Source organism: Nuphar pumila, chromosome 5 (assembly GCF_984573655.1).
Source record: "Nuphar pumila chromosome 5, dmNupPumi1.hap1.1, whole genome shotgun sequence".
In the NCBI taxonomy this organism is placed as follows: domain Eukaryota; kingdom Viridiplantae; phylum Streptophyta; class Magnoliopsida; order Nymphaeales; family Nymphaeaceae; genus Nuphar; species Nuphar pumila.
Window position 1 is genome coordinate 9,686,176 of NC_143253.1, and position 15,690 is coordinate 9,701,865.

At 39.9% G+C, this 15,690-nt stretch overlaps 1 protein-coding gene across 7 annotated transcripts in view; it reads left to right on the forward strand.

Annotated features, from left to right (window-relative positions):
* The window catches only part of LOC149836714 (rho GTPase-activating protein 7-like), a 75,726-nt gene extending 62,103 nt beyond the window's left edge, over window positions 1–13,623 (forward strand). For 6 of the 7 annotated variants that reach the window (XM_090005537.1, XM_090005539.1, XM_090005541.1 and 3 more), the window contains 5 exons: window positions 9,212–9,325; window positions 9,405–9,517; window positions 9,983–10,052; window positions 12,927–13,121; window positions 13,193–13,623. In XM_090005537.1, coding sequence (XP_089861663.1) covers window positions 9,212–9,325; window positions 9,405–9,517; window positions 9,983–10,052; window positions 12,927–13,121; window positions 13,193–13,375 — 675 coding nt within the window. In that variant the 3' untranslated portion in view covers window positions 13,376–13,623. The remainder of the gene's footprint in view (window positions 1–9,211; window positions 9,326–9,404; window positions 9,518–9,982; window positions 10,053–12,926; window positions 13,122–13,192) is intronic. The other variant, XR_016431832.1, reaches the window with a different exon arrangement.
* The last annotated feature ends 2,067 nt before the right edge of the window (window positions 13,624–15,690 follow it).

Consider the following 15,690-nt stretch of genomic DNA (forward strand, 5'->3'; position numbering starts at 1 on the left):
GTTCTACTGGGGGTGGCTCAACTGGAGATAATTCAACATGCATCTGTGAGTCATTCAACTCCCTACTCAAGCCGAAGGAAGGACAATTTGTTTGACATGTTTCTCCTGTATTAGCAAAAAGATCTGCGCTCATCCATGGATCATATACTTCTAATTCTCGAGGTGGCAACGCTGCAGAGTCATTGGCCTGGAAATTTTGTTCGTCAAAAACAACATTTCTGGAGGTCCTAATACGTTTTGTAGTAGGGTCATAACATCGATAACCTTTGTATTCATCTGCGTACCCAACAAATTTGCACTTGACAGCCTTGTCCTGAAACTTATTTCGCAGAGATGAATCAATATGTATATAACATACACAACCAAAAACACGCAGCTCATCGTAAGAGGGATGTTGCCCAAATAAAGTATAATAGGGAGATTTCCGATCCAAAAGTGTCATAGGAAGACGATTTATGATATGAACAGATGTGTGAAAAACTTCTGTTCAGAGACTAACAGGCACATTGCTATCATGTAGCATGCTCATCGCGCTCTCGACAATATGCCTGTGTTTCCTCTCCGCAACCCCATTTTGTTGAGAAGTATGAGAGAAAGAAACCTGTCGACTTATTCCTTTATCTCGAAGAAAGGCAATAAACTCGTTCGATAAATACTCTCCTCCACCATCACATTGTAAATGCACAATATCACAAGCAAACTTTGTTTTGACCATCGAATGGAATTCCCGAAATATTTGAAAAACTTCATGCTTGTGTTTTAAGAAATATATCCAAGTATAACGGGAATAGGAATCAATAAAGACAACATAGTAACGACTGCCAGAAAGAGAAGGAATAGGTGCGGGTCCCCAAACATCGGAACAAATAATCTCAAATGGCTTTGAAGCTCTTTTATTTATAATATGAAAAGGAAGAACATGACTTTTGCAGAGTTCGCATGAAGAACATTTATTATTATTATAAAAAAATAAACATAAACTAGACTCTGGAAGGAGACCATCAGATACAAGATTTTCAACGAAACCTCGACTACAATGTCCCAAACGACTATGCCAAATATCTGGCTTATTACAATGAGATGAATTAAAAACTTCCAATGAAGGAAAAAACAAAGACTCTGAAGGCGAAGACACTGAAGAATGCTTGGACGACTTCAACTGGAGGACTGGGACTGAGGGCGAAGACACTGAAGGAATCTCCTTGAAGACGTACATGTTTCCTTGTCGCTCCCCCTTAGCGAACGTCTCCTTCGTTCGTAGATCCTTAACATAAACAGAAGAGGGAGTAAATTCGACGGAAGAATTCATATCGTCAACAAGTTTAGCTACAGAAACAATGTTCTTTTTAATATTGGGAGCAAGAAGGACATTAGACAAGTGAAGTGAGGACTTTGACATAGGGATATGTGTATTGCCAGTATGACTAATGGAGTAATAAGTTCCATCTCTCGTAACTATACTACCTTTTTCAAAATAAGGCAATAAGTGAGATAACTTACCCGCATTACCCGTAACATGTGTGGCGGCACCTGAATCAACATATCATTCGCCTTGTTCATTTTGCTTGATCGTCATCTGTGACAATGCTGATAACAAAAGTTGTTGCACATCTGTGGATGACACTTTTGTGTCCACAGCAGTAGCTGATTTATTCTCAGTTTTGTTTATTTTTCCTCTTTTCTGTAGATTGAACCAACAATCAGCTTTGACATGTCCTCTTTTGTTACATAAGAAACAAGTGGGCACTCTCCTCTGATTCCCTGTATTAAAAACCCCTGAAATATTAGGTGTAAGCAAGATACCACGTCCTCCCTGCCCAAAACGTCCGCGGCCTCTGCCTCCTTGATGCCCTACATTCCCTCGTCCAAAACCTACAGAAGTGTTCATGGCCAAAACTGAATGAGGACGAGCTGATTCATTTTCTGCTGCCCTTTGCTTCATAATCATCTCATGCTGGAGAAGTTTCGCTTGGAGGTCGTCAAAAGTGGGCAAGTGAGGAAGGCATGATAAAGCTGTGGTAAACATGTCAAAATCAGGACCTAATCCATTGAGAAGTTGTTGAACTTTATCTTTATCTGCAATAGCACTTCCAACAACAGCCAATTGATCAGTAATACTCTTCAAGCGGCCTATGTATTCCATGACTCTCATGAAGCCTTTCTTCAAACTTTGAAATTCATTTTTTAAGTACATAACTCGGGCTTCTGATATCTGAGAGTATGTCTGAGACAACTTACTCCACAGATCCGCCGCAGTGCAATCATCTGAAAGAGTAACCAACACTTCTTGAGAGAGTGTTGATGTAATATAAGCAACCAAAGACTGATCCCGCTTCCTCCAAGCTGTATACTCTGGATTCTTAATAGAAATGGTAATTCTGTCACCCTTCTTATCCTTGGTTTCCTACAAAATAAGTCGTGGTGGTATAGGAACTAAACCATCCAAATGTTCATCGAGATCCTGACTCTGTATAAAAGGAAGGATTTGCCTCTTCCAGGTCAAAAAATTAGAATGAGTAAGTTTTTCTGTAACGAGCTGACTCAAGAAATTGGCAGAGGGACCGGATGACAAAGAGTAATCCATATCAGTGGAACAATGAATAAGCAAACAAGATGAATGAAAATAAATAAACAGATTTGAGATCACTTAATCAATCAGTAAAACTTTAATAAGGCATATACCTATACTACCAAAAGTGTTGCACAAAGAACACTAAAGCAACAATAAAGGAAAGGAAAAACTTGTGGAATCAAAAAGCTGGTTTGAAATAAAAAAGTGGCTAGCAGTCGGTTTGTCTGCAATTCAAGGATGCAGTCGTTGATGTTTAGGAAAAGATGGAACCAACACAGACGATGGAATGAAGAAGATAAACAGATACCAATGAACGAGAATAACAAAAAATGAGTAACAAAAAAGAAAGGATCGATGAGCACGCTGAAAGGAAAAGAGAAAGGTACCAACTTTCAGAAGATGAGATTTCAAAGGCTGCTGTCCACGCTGGGACCTGTTCACGCTGAAAAGGAGGTTGTTGTTCACGCTGATCAGGGGCTTGATCTGCCAAGTTTCAGAACTTCTTCACGCACAGGATTAATCCAGCTCTGATACCATATCAGATTTGCTTTCGTATGTATCTGGTTCAGCTTCCACAGGAAACAAGGAGAGAGAGAGAGAGAGGAATGCACAATGGCCGGGGCGACACTCAATTGCTCGACCTCCAAAACCCTAAACATTATAAAGTAAAACATATACAATGATATTACAAGAATGCCATTAATGAGGTTATATGAGCATGTGTTTCATTTAACATGCGTATGGATCTGGATCCAGATCCATACACAAATTGTATTTTAACAATAGTCACCCTAGGTCAGGGAAGAGAAAATTTACTAAATATGTGTGGCAGAGATCGAGGCAGAGGTACAGGAGGAAGAGGTAGATTTCAATGTACCTATTGTACCAAATTTGGACATCTTGAGGACAAGTGTTGGGATAAAAATGGTAGACCCCCTACTTCTCGGCTCAAATTGTGAAGCTTGACATGGAGGTTCCCACTGGCTCCTCCAATGACTCGGTCACTCTTAGTCACACAGAGTTTGAAGAATTGATGTCTCATCACCCTTCTAGTTCGAGCACAGTTACTCCTATTGTTGATGTTGCTTACTCCACAGGTGAAGGATTAAATCACCAAGGTAGTAGATGGATTATTGATTCAGGTGCCTCTAGACACCTATGTGGGTCTTCAAAAAAAATTTCTAAGCTAGATCCCATGTGTGATCATCACATGGTTGTTCTTACCGATGGGAGTTCCTCTCCCATTGTGGGACAAGGAAATGTTTCCATCTCTCCGTTACTTTAGCTGACAGATGTGTTTCATGCTCCTTCCTTTCCTCAGAATTTATTGTCAGTTAGTCGTATTGCAAAAGAGCACAATTGTAGAGTGATTTTTTATCATTTGTGTTGTATGTTTCTGGATTTGCTGACGAGGAAGAGGATTGGTGGAGGCTATGAAGAAGGAGGTGTCTACTATCTTCATCAACCACTGGGGGTCGTGCATACTGTGTCTGAGTCATCCTCCAGCTCTTATCAATGGCACCTTCGTCTTGGTCATGTGCCATTGCCAAAACTTCGTAGAATTCTTCCTCAAATTTCTCCTTCTGCCTCATTTTAGTGTAAAGCCTGTTAGTTGGGTAAACACCAAGTCAGAATCCATCGAGTCAAAGATTATTTGAGCTTCTTCACGTTGATGTATAGGGACCTAGTAGAGTTTCTAGTAGGTCCCAGTGTCGTTATTATTTAGTCATTGTCGATGATTTTTTCAGATTATCATGGGTATTTTTAATAAAAGACAGATCAGAAGTTCTTTCAATCCTTGTCTCTCATTATTGAAATAAAAACTCAGTTAGTTTCTCTTGTCAAGATCATTCACACTGACAATGCTCTCGAATTTAAAACCAATGAGTTACTACGGTTTTATAAGATTGGTGGCATTCGACCTCAAACTACTTGTGCTCATACCTCTCAACAAAATGGGGTAACTGAAAGGAAGCATAGACATCTTCTAGATGTTGCTCGCAGCCTTTTGCTGCAATCATGTATGCCTCCTTCATATTGGAGAGATGTCATTCTTACAGCTTGCTACCTTATCAATCGCATGTCGTCATCCTCATTGAGAGAACAAATTCCTGTGAACATCCTATATCCCAAGGCACCTCTTTTCTCGATCTCTCCCAAGGTGTTTGGGTGTGTTTGTTTTGTTCATAAACTAGGGCCTCATCGAGACAAACTATCAGCTCAATCCATAAAGTGTATCTTTGTGGGCTATCCAAGAAATCAAAAGGGGTACCAGTGTTATGATTCTATCGCTCGTAGGGAGTATGTCAATGCAGATGTATCTTTCTTTGAGTCAATTCCTTTCTTTTCAAGTACTGCCTCCAAATTACTATGCGATCAGGGTGATGCTATGCCATTACCTATCCCCCCTCTTCCTTTGGAATCAACTCCTACAAGCTTTCCTACCTCTCACACTCAGTCACGGTATCATAATCCTCCTCTGGTATACTCTCGTAGATCTCCTCTGGAATCAGAACCTACATTACCTTCTTCCTCAGAAGCAAGTCCTCCAGCCACGACTGAAGCCTCTATTGTGGATGATAATTTTTCAATCACTATCAGGAAAGGTAAAAGGCAATGCACCTTACATCCCATTTCTAAGTTTGTTACAGATGCGTGACTTGGGAGTCACATGAAGAAGTTCATCATAGCTCTATCTACTGAATCTCTACCATTGAATCACCATCAGGCTGTCTTAGACTCCAAATGGAAAGTGGCTATGCAAGATGAGATGGATGCCTTAGTTTCACGGAATACCTGGGAGTTGGTTACTCTACCTGTTGATGCTTATATTGTTGGGTGTAAGTGGGTCTACACCATTAAGTACAATTCGGATGGCTCAATTGAACAGTACAAAGCCAGGTTGTTGACAAAAGGGTACACACAGACGTATGGGGTAGACTTCTTTGAAACTTTTTTACCTGTGGCACGCCTTGGCACTATTCGGCTGGTCATATCAGTGGCTGTCCATAATGGATTGAGCTTATGCCAGTGGGATGTGAAGAACACATTCTTGTATGGTGATTTGTCCGAGACTGTGTATATGCAGCAACCTCCGGGGTTCGAGGTTCAGGGGGAGTGTTACAAGGTGTGCAAGTTAAAGAAAGCAATATATGGTCTAAAGCTATGTCACAGGGATTCGCCAAGACAGGTGCTGCACCCGCGTCGACGCGATGCGGGTGCGCGTGCGGCACCCGGTGCGGTCAACCCAACCCTGGGTGCGCTCAACGCACCCAGGGTCATTTTGGTCCATTTTTTGGATTAAAAAAAATCTGCTTTGGAAAATAAAGAAAAAAGAGACCCTTGCTTTAAATTCATTTAAAATGCATTGAACAACATTATTTTCAAGTGAATAAATTCTCATTAAACTCTCTCTCTCTCTCATTTAATAGTAATAAAACTTCCTCTCATCCACCAAAAACATAAAACGAGTTTCTCAACAAGGCAGCTTTGGAAAGTGTTGATAATAGAAAATGGTTTTCTAAAATCTATCTTGGAAATTAAAAGCTTTCATTGAGAATAGGAAAGGTCTCCTAAAGTCCAACGTGTAAATTAAATCCATATTTTGAAGTTTTAAATGATTTTATTTAGATTCTTGGAAATTAAAAGCTTTCATTGAGAATAGGAAAGGTCTCCTAAAGTCCAACGTGTAAATTAAACCCATATTTTGAAGGTTTAAATGATTTTATTTAGAAGTTTCAATTTTGGATCCCCCTTCTATATATATATATATATTTTTTTTTTCCCTCACCCAAGGTTTTTGAAAGTGCCACACCCCTGCACCCGCACCCATGTGACATAGGTCTAAAGCAAAGTCCACGTGCGTGGTTTCAGAAGTTGTTTGAGAGTATGTCTGCATTTGGTTTTAACAGGTCAGCATCAAACCACTTATTGTTTGTTAAGAAAACTCCCACAGGTGTTGTGGTTATGGTTGTGTACGTAGATGATATTACTCACAGGAAGCAATAAACAGGATATCTCAGATACCAAAGCTCATCTGCAGAAGCACTTCGTTACTAAAGATCTTGGTCCTCTTAGATATTTCTTGGGTATAGAGGTAGCTCGAAGCCGTGAAGGGTTAGTTCTATCACAGATGAAGTATATACTTGATTTGTTACAGGAAATAGGAATGTTAGGAGCCAAACCTGCTAACATTCCAATGGATCCTAAACTTCACATGTTTGAAGAAGCAGAACCTGTTGACAGTAGAAGTTTCAGGTCTCTAGTTTGTAAACTCTTGTACGTTACAGTGACAAGACCAGATATTTCCCTAGTCATGAGCAAGATTAGCCAGTTCATGGATAAACCAACCCACTTACATTGGCAGGCAGCAATGATGATTCTTAGGTACTTGAAGTCTTCTCGAGGTAAAGGACTATTATACAAACCAAGCTCCTCTCTTGATATAGTTGCCTATTTGGATGCTGACTATGCATGAGACATTAGTGACAGAAAGTCCACTACGGGGTTTTGTGTGTTTATAGGTGGAAATTTAATAAGCTGGAGAAGTAAAAAGCAAACCGTAGTAGCCCGATCGAGTGAGTCAGAATATAGAGCCATGGCTCAAACTGCAACCAAAATGATATGGGTTAGATCAATTCTCAGAAATCTACATGTACAGACCTCAACGCCGATGGTGATGAGATGTGATAACAGAGCAGCCACCTATATTGCAAATAATCCAGTGTTTCACGAGAGAATGAAACACATTGAAGTTGATTGTCACTACATAAGAGATCTAGTACAGACAGGACAAATCTCTACTTGTCATGTTGCTTCAGAGGATCAAGTTGCTGATGTGTTTACTAAACCTCTTGCTAGTGTGGGCTTTCTTAAATGTTGTGACAAGCTGAGCATGATAGATATATATGCTCCAGCTTGAGGGGGAGTGTTAAAGGAAAATATCTTTTCGGTTTTTGGTAGTAGTATGTAATTAGTGAAAAGTAGATGGATTCTTTTTGTAACCTATTATTAACTAATTCCTTTAAGAAGGGATTAGGGTCTAATGAAAAGTTAACGATTCCTTCTCTCAATCTCTTGTTTCTTCTTCTACAGGAAGAAATTGTAATTCTTCACAATTCGCTTGCAAATTCAACACTAGGTTCATCTGTATGCTTGCAATGCTTGTGGTAATACAAGCTTGGAGTGAGTTGGAATTTGGAGCATCCAGAATCAGGCCATTGACTATGTCATAATATTTTATTCTTTTTCAAAGTTTTTTTATAGGTTTTCTGTTCCTATTTATTTGTATTCTCTTCAATGGGACTCCTTTGTGGCCCACTTTCTATGCAATGGATTTCCATTAAAAAAAAAGAGAAAGTTGTAACTTCTCTAGAATAATATCTGGTAATGCCTCATGAATGGATGATACTCATGGTCTATGTAGAAGGTGTTCTTTAACAAGCTTAAACATGGGCACCGGACTGATCTGAAACTGGAAGAACCATTCTTGCCTTTTTAACCCAAGGAGACTCTCCACGACCCATCGAGGCTCAATTGATGTCAATTCATCCCCCATGGTTGACAGCATGGGCCCATAGTCACTAACACTTCCATCTCCAAGTTTGGTTGGTTGCTTTAAACTGCTCTTGAGTATGAAATATGTGGGTAGGATCAATCTGACTGTTTATTTCCCTATTAAAAAGATTTTGTGCATCCTATGCCTTTCAGGTTTTGTACTAGAGAAAATTGATATTTCAAACTGTTCGTCAACCAAGACAAGACTTTGGCATTTCCTTTTTTCTATTCTCTTAGGGCGTGTTTGATTGCACATCTGCGCTATGCGGGATGCCGCGGACATGCGTGACACACCCACAATCAAACAGTGGATGTGCAGGATGAATTTTTTTTGTACCGACCCCCCTGGAACGGTGGGGATGGGACAGTTATTAAAAAACAAAAAAAACCCTGTTCATGACTAACTTGACAGCATGTCCTGGAGAGGACAACTGTCCTTTCTGTCCTGGGCAGGATGTTCTATCCTAACCTGGGCAGGGAGTCAAACACGCCATTAGATTCTTTTCATGTTATTCACTTTCTCCCTTTCCTTCAACATCTCTTTATACTTGCATTTTGCTAAAGTGATGACCTTGAACTGAGGTTCAGAAATTGTCACATTAGTATGAATCCACAACCTTTTCAGCTGTGATGCCTTTTCACATAACATAATTTTGAGGAGTTAAATTTAATCAGACTCATTGTAACATGCTTTTTCGTAATTTCACTCATCTCCATATGTCATTATGAATATAGCACCTCATCCAAGTAATATAAAGTCTGCTGATTGCAACTATTTGGATTTCAGATTTTAACCCGATCCCCTACCTTAACAGCTGTATTACCTCCATTGATGTTCCATCTATTCTTAATGGCATAAGGAATGTCTAAGCGCTTGTGAATCTATGAAACTGGATCTAGAGCCCTTTTAGGTGGTATTGAAGATTTTAAGCACCTTTGCTTGTTCCTCTCCTGAGGCATCCATTTTATCTGTTGACAGAATAGGATGGTTCAAACTTCAAACCATTCTTTGTTAATAACTAGGTAATCAGCATTTGCTTCTAGTGGATTGTTCTGTTCACAGATGTATGGTCATTCTGATAGGTTTCAAGACTGCAAGAGCAGCTGCAAGCTGAAAGAGATCTTCGGGCAGCATTGGAGGTTGGCCTGAGCATGTCTTCTGGACAGTTCTTCAGTACATGCAGTATGGATTCAAAGGTATGCTCATGTCAGTTTTTTTATTGCTGAATTTTGTTGATGCATCAAAAACAACTTGGTGATGGTTTCTTTACTGAAGACAAGGGCAGAGATTGAGGAGATTGCTCTTGCAGAAGCAGATGTTGCAAGATTGAAGCAAAAGGTTGCCGAACTTCATTTGCAACTTGATCAGCGGCGTCAACAGCATTTTGGGTCTGTTTCTGATGCATGTGATCAGTACCAGCTCCTACATAGTTTTCAATCACGTCTCTTGAATGTCTATTTATTTTCTTGTTGGCCTTATTGGTTCTTTATGAAAAATATTCAGAGATCTAGGCTCTATGTTTCTCATTTCAACTTCTCTCTTCAAATAAAAATGTTTCCTTGTTCAACTTTATCTGCTCATTAATTGCTTATTTGACTGAAGATTTTAAACGATGTTTTTATGCCATAAGATGGACTTTCTTGTGTTATGTTTTTTTGTATAATTTAGTGAATGAAAATTGTGAACTAGGTTAACATGCCAAAGGAATGCGTGGTTACCAATTGAAAAAGGTTCATTGAATTAGAAAGCTACTATTTTGTGCACAGTATTTTCCTTTTTATCATGATATCCACCAACTAGGAAAAACAGTTTACATTTTGTTAGGCCTTTTTTGACATTATGTTGTGTTGCAGGAAGATCTTTCAACAGGATTTTGATTCAACTCTTGATTTCTGTAATTATGAAAGGGCACAGATAAGTGAGGTTGTTGATCTATGTTTGAGTTCTCTAAGGTTTATTTTAGTAACAAATTTAAATAATCTGTTATCACCTTTGCAATGGCATTCCATGGTTAAAAATATTGCATGATAATTTTTTGGGAAATCTTTTATGGCTTGTACTTCGATGGGTTCTAGTGAACTTTTAGTCTAATACATAGAACTGTATATCATTTTGTATCTGCAGCATTATTTCTAACTTTTCTATCTGTTCTGTGCTCATAGAGTCTTGAACGGTTGTCACTTGTAATATAGTAACTTTTGCAGATATCTCTCAGATGATTTTGTTTGTAGGTTCCTATGTCACCTGGGTACGGGTGCTGGTACGGAGTGTATGGCACGTCAATTTCAAAAATAAGGGTACGGGGATACGGCTGTATATATATAACTGAACTTATTAGGCCCTTTTTTCTCGTTCTACCCCATTAGGCCCCATAGTTTGATGTGTTTAGCATGCTCAATTTAGTGGGAATTGACTCTTGGATCATGTTTTTTCGACAAAAAAATATATTTTATGAGCTGTAGAAATTGATGCCTTCATAGCCATTGATTTTGGATCACTGGAAAAACCTGCATATAGGTCAGGCTCCGGTGATCCAAAAGCTGGTTCCCACTAAACAAAACCTATAGATCACATCTATGGTGTTGATGTGAGAAAAAATACCAAAAACTATGATTTTTGAAGGGGCATAACAGGGCAGAAAGAGTGCATTTCTCTCTCTCTATTTATATATATTCTTTCTCTCTCTCTCTCTCTATATATATATATATATAGATAGATAGATAGATAGATGGAGAGAGAGAGTTTGGGTCTGAATCATTAGAACATGGGATCTAAGATGGGTCCAATTTTGAAAAAAAGTCATTTTTTTTAGCTTCGTTGACTGGGTTTGGACTTGTCCAAACCTGGTCATCGAAACCAAGTTATAAAAGGGGAAGGACATTGCCCTTCCCCCTTCTCTCTCTCTCTCAGTTTGTCACTATCTCCCTCTCAATTTCTCCCTCTCTGCTTCTTCTGCCGAGGATGATGATGAGGGTTTCGGGACATCTGGGCGAGAGGGAGGGGTGGCATCTCTCTCTCTCTCTCTCTGTGTGCTGAGGATAAGGATGAGGGTTTCGGGATAGCAGAGAATGAGGGAGGGGCCACGGGACCAAAACGGCCCCACCCTTTTGATCCTATGTAAACAAAAGCTCGGGTTTGAATTGGACTCAACCCGACACAGTGCGAGACCCAACATGTGGCATACTCGCACTGCGTCCAGTACCCACCCCCGTTTCGATGCGTGTCGACATGGGTAAGCCGACCATTTTAGTGTGTCCTGGTTACTGGTTCATGAAGTTTTTAGGAAGCATTAGGGAAATAGGGAATAAACAATGGAAAGTAGGAAACAACATGAGAAAATAGTTGTATTTCTTAAACATGTTTTTTTTTCCAGTTGTTTGCCAAAAAAAGTCATATATGCAGCTTTTATAAGGAAACACAATTACCTAAATGGGAAATACATTTCCTCTAGAAAAAAGACATTTTTCATGTCAAGACCAATTTTCATATTGAGGAAAACAACTTTTCCATTCTCCTAGGAAGCTTTCACATTTATGGTTGTTCACACATATTGTAAAACCATGTGTTGCGAAAGTGAGAGAGAGCTTGTGATGTAAGAACTCAGATGTCTATTGGCTGTCACATGGATACCCCATTTTGACTCACATTTTGTATCCTATCCCCTTATATATTAATTATATTGGATCATAAAATTGGCCATATCTGTGTATCCGCAGCTGTATCTAGGTACCCTAGTCTATTAGCCTGCTGAATAAAGAGATGAATTAGAATGGTTACTGCTTACAAAGCTGTGTTCTTATCTCAGATCACGGCGATTCTAAGGTTATTATACTTGTATTGTTCACTCATATTTTCTCATCTTCAGTCATCAGGGTGTTTCAGAAGTCATTTTCAATATCCGTTTCATAGGTGTTTCCTCTTTGAAATTTCTAGATTTATAATCTGTTCCTCTGCTTTATGCGGCAGGATGCTAGAATTCACATCTATAGTGTTTAGCTTCAAGAGTAGACATTTTGTTGGGCCTGTTAACTTGTAAAAAAGGGTTTGAAAATATTTTGGTCCACTATAAGGTTTGAAATTCATATGCGCAACTATAGATGCTACTTGCCATAACTCTCCAGTGCTTATTACAATTTTCTCTCTGAGAAGTTCCTCCTCTTCCTTGAATGCTTTAGTTATACCATGGGCCATATCATGTGTGCAGCTGATGCAAGGTCTGCTCTGTCCACTGGTTAGAATAAGTTTGCTATTCATCAATGCCTAGTAGACGAATTGACCTTAACTATATAGATGGTACCTGAAATCACTTTCCAGTGCTTGTTACAATTTTCTCTCTGAGAAGTTTCTCCTCTCCCTTGATTGTTTTTAGTAGCTATACCATCGATCATATCATGTATGCAGTTGATGACTCCAGATCTGTTCTGTCCACTGCTTAGATTAAGCTTGCTATTCATCAATGACTAGTGGACAAATTTGGTTCTCGAGTACCTGAGTATGACAGAAATATTTTGTAGGCTAGTTTCTTTTGATGCAAAATATTATTGAAACTGCTACTTGTGTATCGTGAGTTGTGTGCAAGATCTTTTCCGTCCACTGGTTTATCTTTCACAAGGCTTTTGTTCATGAAGCATTTTGCCTTTATATACTTGTCTTGCTTTATGTTATTTACTGTTTGTCATGATTTGTGTTCAGTGTGCTTGCTTCTATAGATGCTATCAGAGCACTTGATAATTGAACCTTTGGCCCCGGGCCATCCAAACAACATTGTGCCTCCTGACTCTAATCTGCATTGTACAGGACACACCATCTGCATGGAGGGGCATTAAAGCACAGGTCACGGCATCTGCTATCAACGGGCAGGTCCAATGTAGGCCACCAGGAGACTTGACAAGCCCAACCATCTCCAAAGCCTCTGATGCTTCCATGACCCCATCTTCAGACGAGATCCGTGCTTTCAACTCTGCCATGGTTAATGCATCAAGGGAATTGGAGGTAATATATCATGGCCTTAAACCTCACAAATCTTTAGAAGGATTTGATGTATAACCTTCTGATTATACCAGGGGAACGAACATCAGCGCCAACCTTTGGCATCATCGACTCTGGTGGAATTGACTACCCGCCTAGATTTCTTCAAGGAGAGGCGTTCTCAGCTCATGGAACAGCTTCACAATCTGAACTTGAGTTACAGGCCTAATGCGCAAGGCTCTGTCTACAAAACATCTCCATGGACTAGTCCGAGGTGAGATGTGTTCATTCCAGTCATTTGTACATCCTAGTACCTGTAAGTTTCTGCTCTCTTGTATTTGACAATCCTCCAGCACTCGCTTCTTATATCACAATGATGTAATCATTTTTCCCCATTAGTCTCCCCAAACCCACTTGTCTTCCCTTCCATTAGTTTATTTGCTATGTAGAAACGGTCTGGTTTGCTAGATCCATTCAGCCTTTCTTTGTTTGTAATGAAAATTATCTTTATCGAGGCAATGAAAAATTCTTTTTTTTTGCTTATGAAGCCAAGAATTGGTTTTTTAGTTGTTTCTTCTGCTTGAGAGAAGCCCTCGGGTTTCATGGCATCAAGACAACATTTTTCATAAGGATCCTTGCTGCCACTACAATATTGACTTCCCCCTTTGGATTTCTCTTCAGAACTTGGTTCTCAGAATCGAGAAGGTATAGGTTCAAGACTGGTAGGGGTTGAACGAGATAGCTGGCTGGTTTTGTCGCTCTATCGTAACTGAGGGGTCTTGGGCTCGAATCCCATGGGGGATATCGTCCAGCTCCCGTAGCTTGCTTATCAAGAGAAAAAACAAAAGGCTCAAGACTAGGAAGATAGTATTTGGTTAAAGAGTAACTCCTACAGAATTAAAAGACTCAGACAAGTGAGTCCAATGTTGAGAGGCCAGTAGATGCATTTTGCCTTGAGTAGATTAGTCGTTGAGCAATATGCTGTCTTCCCAGATTTGAACCTACATAATGGAAGGGAAGACAACATTCTACTTAACCAATAGAAGGTTGCTTAACCAACAATCGGCGATGGTGGCCTGTTCAAGGCAAATTTCCATGCTATAAGCTGTTTAAGACTTGTAGTGGACAAGGGCACGGTGGTGCGTGATGACACGAGATTTGGTGTGTCGTGAACATGGAAACGTTTCAAGGAGTTCATTAGTTAAATTGTTAAACTTTCATAATATAATTGTAATATATTATATAAAATAATTAATATATCAAGTTTGTTTTCACAGGATTCATAGTATTTCCTAGGAAAATCTTTTCCAAACTTGGATAGTTCTTTTGGTTTTTCGGCCTCATATATTGGGTTCTTGCTACACAATGGCTGATTATCAATTGTTCTTTGCTTCTTGCTGCTGACTTATGGTGAGACTATTACCACAAGGGTTGTTCATTTGGTAGGGATAACTTGTGAATGCCACCAAGTTGATGTGATGTCATGAGTTCAAAGCTCATGATCGCCCTTGTTGCAAGGTCGAAGTTGAGTGGACCCTCCAGCGGCAGGGGGGCACCACTTTAAGGGTTTTACCAATCTGAGGCTTGACAACATGTGCATATGCCCTTGGGGTGGTTTCTCATGTTAATTGCAAATATTGAGATTGTCTTGAACTGATCTTTCAGAATGGGACAGTTGTGTGGAGCTCTACTGAGTGGAAATGCATCGAGTGTGTGGTATGCATTGGCTTGATCGGTGACGTGCGGTGGTAGCATGACACGCGATAGGTAACAGTATCATTGTTAGTGCATCGCTGTGTGGCGGCACAGACGTGAAGCATTGTTTGGTTAAGCAGTGCAAGTGGATCAAAGGATGTTACCTTTAAAGATTTGGTTAAGGACCTCTTGGCTTACAGGAGTGTCTCATGCGCAGCGGTTGGACGCACATGAGTGTGTGTGAGTTAGGGCTAATTTTTTCAGGGATCATATTAGGTGATTCCAACCGAGTATGATGACTCGGGGCTAGGAGAGATAACGCTTAGACATCGACGAATGAGTTTGGGTGGTGCTCTTTGCTATGGTGTTCAATCATCAACCGGTCTTCAGACTGGGGGGCGCAAGGTCTTGTTCCTTCATTGGTGAAGTTTTGTTGTAGTGTGTGCATGGAGTCGCAATACACTCTATGGCATTCAATGCTAAGGCAAATTTGTGCCTTTTTCGAAAGTGATAAGTGATATGGGACAGTTATGCACTAAGTGGCATGGACTATATGAAATGCACATTTGAAGATGCGCTTGATCTACTTCCACTAGGCAGCTGCACACAAGGTGGTGTGCAGGGCTAATGAAATGGTTCAGCACATGGAAATGTGTTGGTACGCGGCTTTTGGTTGTTAGGCTGACCAGATTGGGCAGTTTGGTGCATCGTGGGTTGGCGAAGCATTCTATGTCTTTGACAAATTAGTTTCAAGTGAGTGATTGAAAGGTTTGTGGCGGTAAGGAATGACTGTTGCGCCACATTGAATTATTAAAAAAATAGGTCCGTGACAAATTGGCATTAGAGCAGAAATATTCACGAAGACCTTGTTGTTCATTGTGTGCGACACTGAAGATGA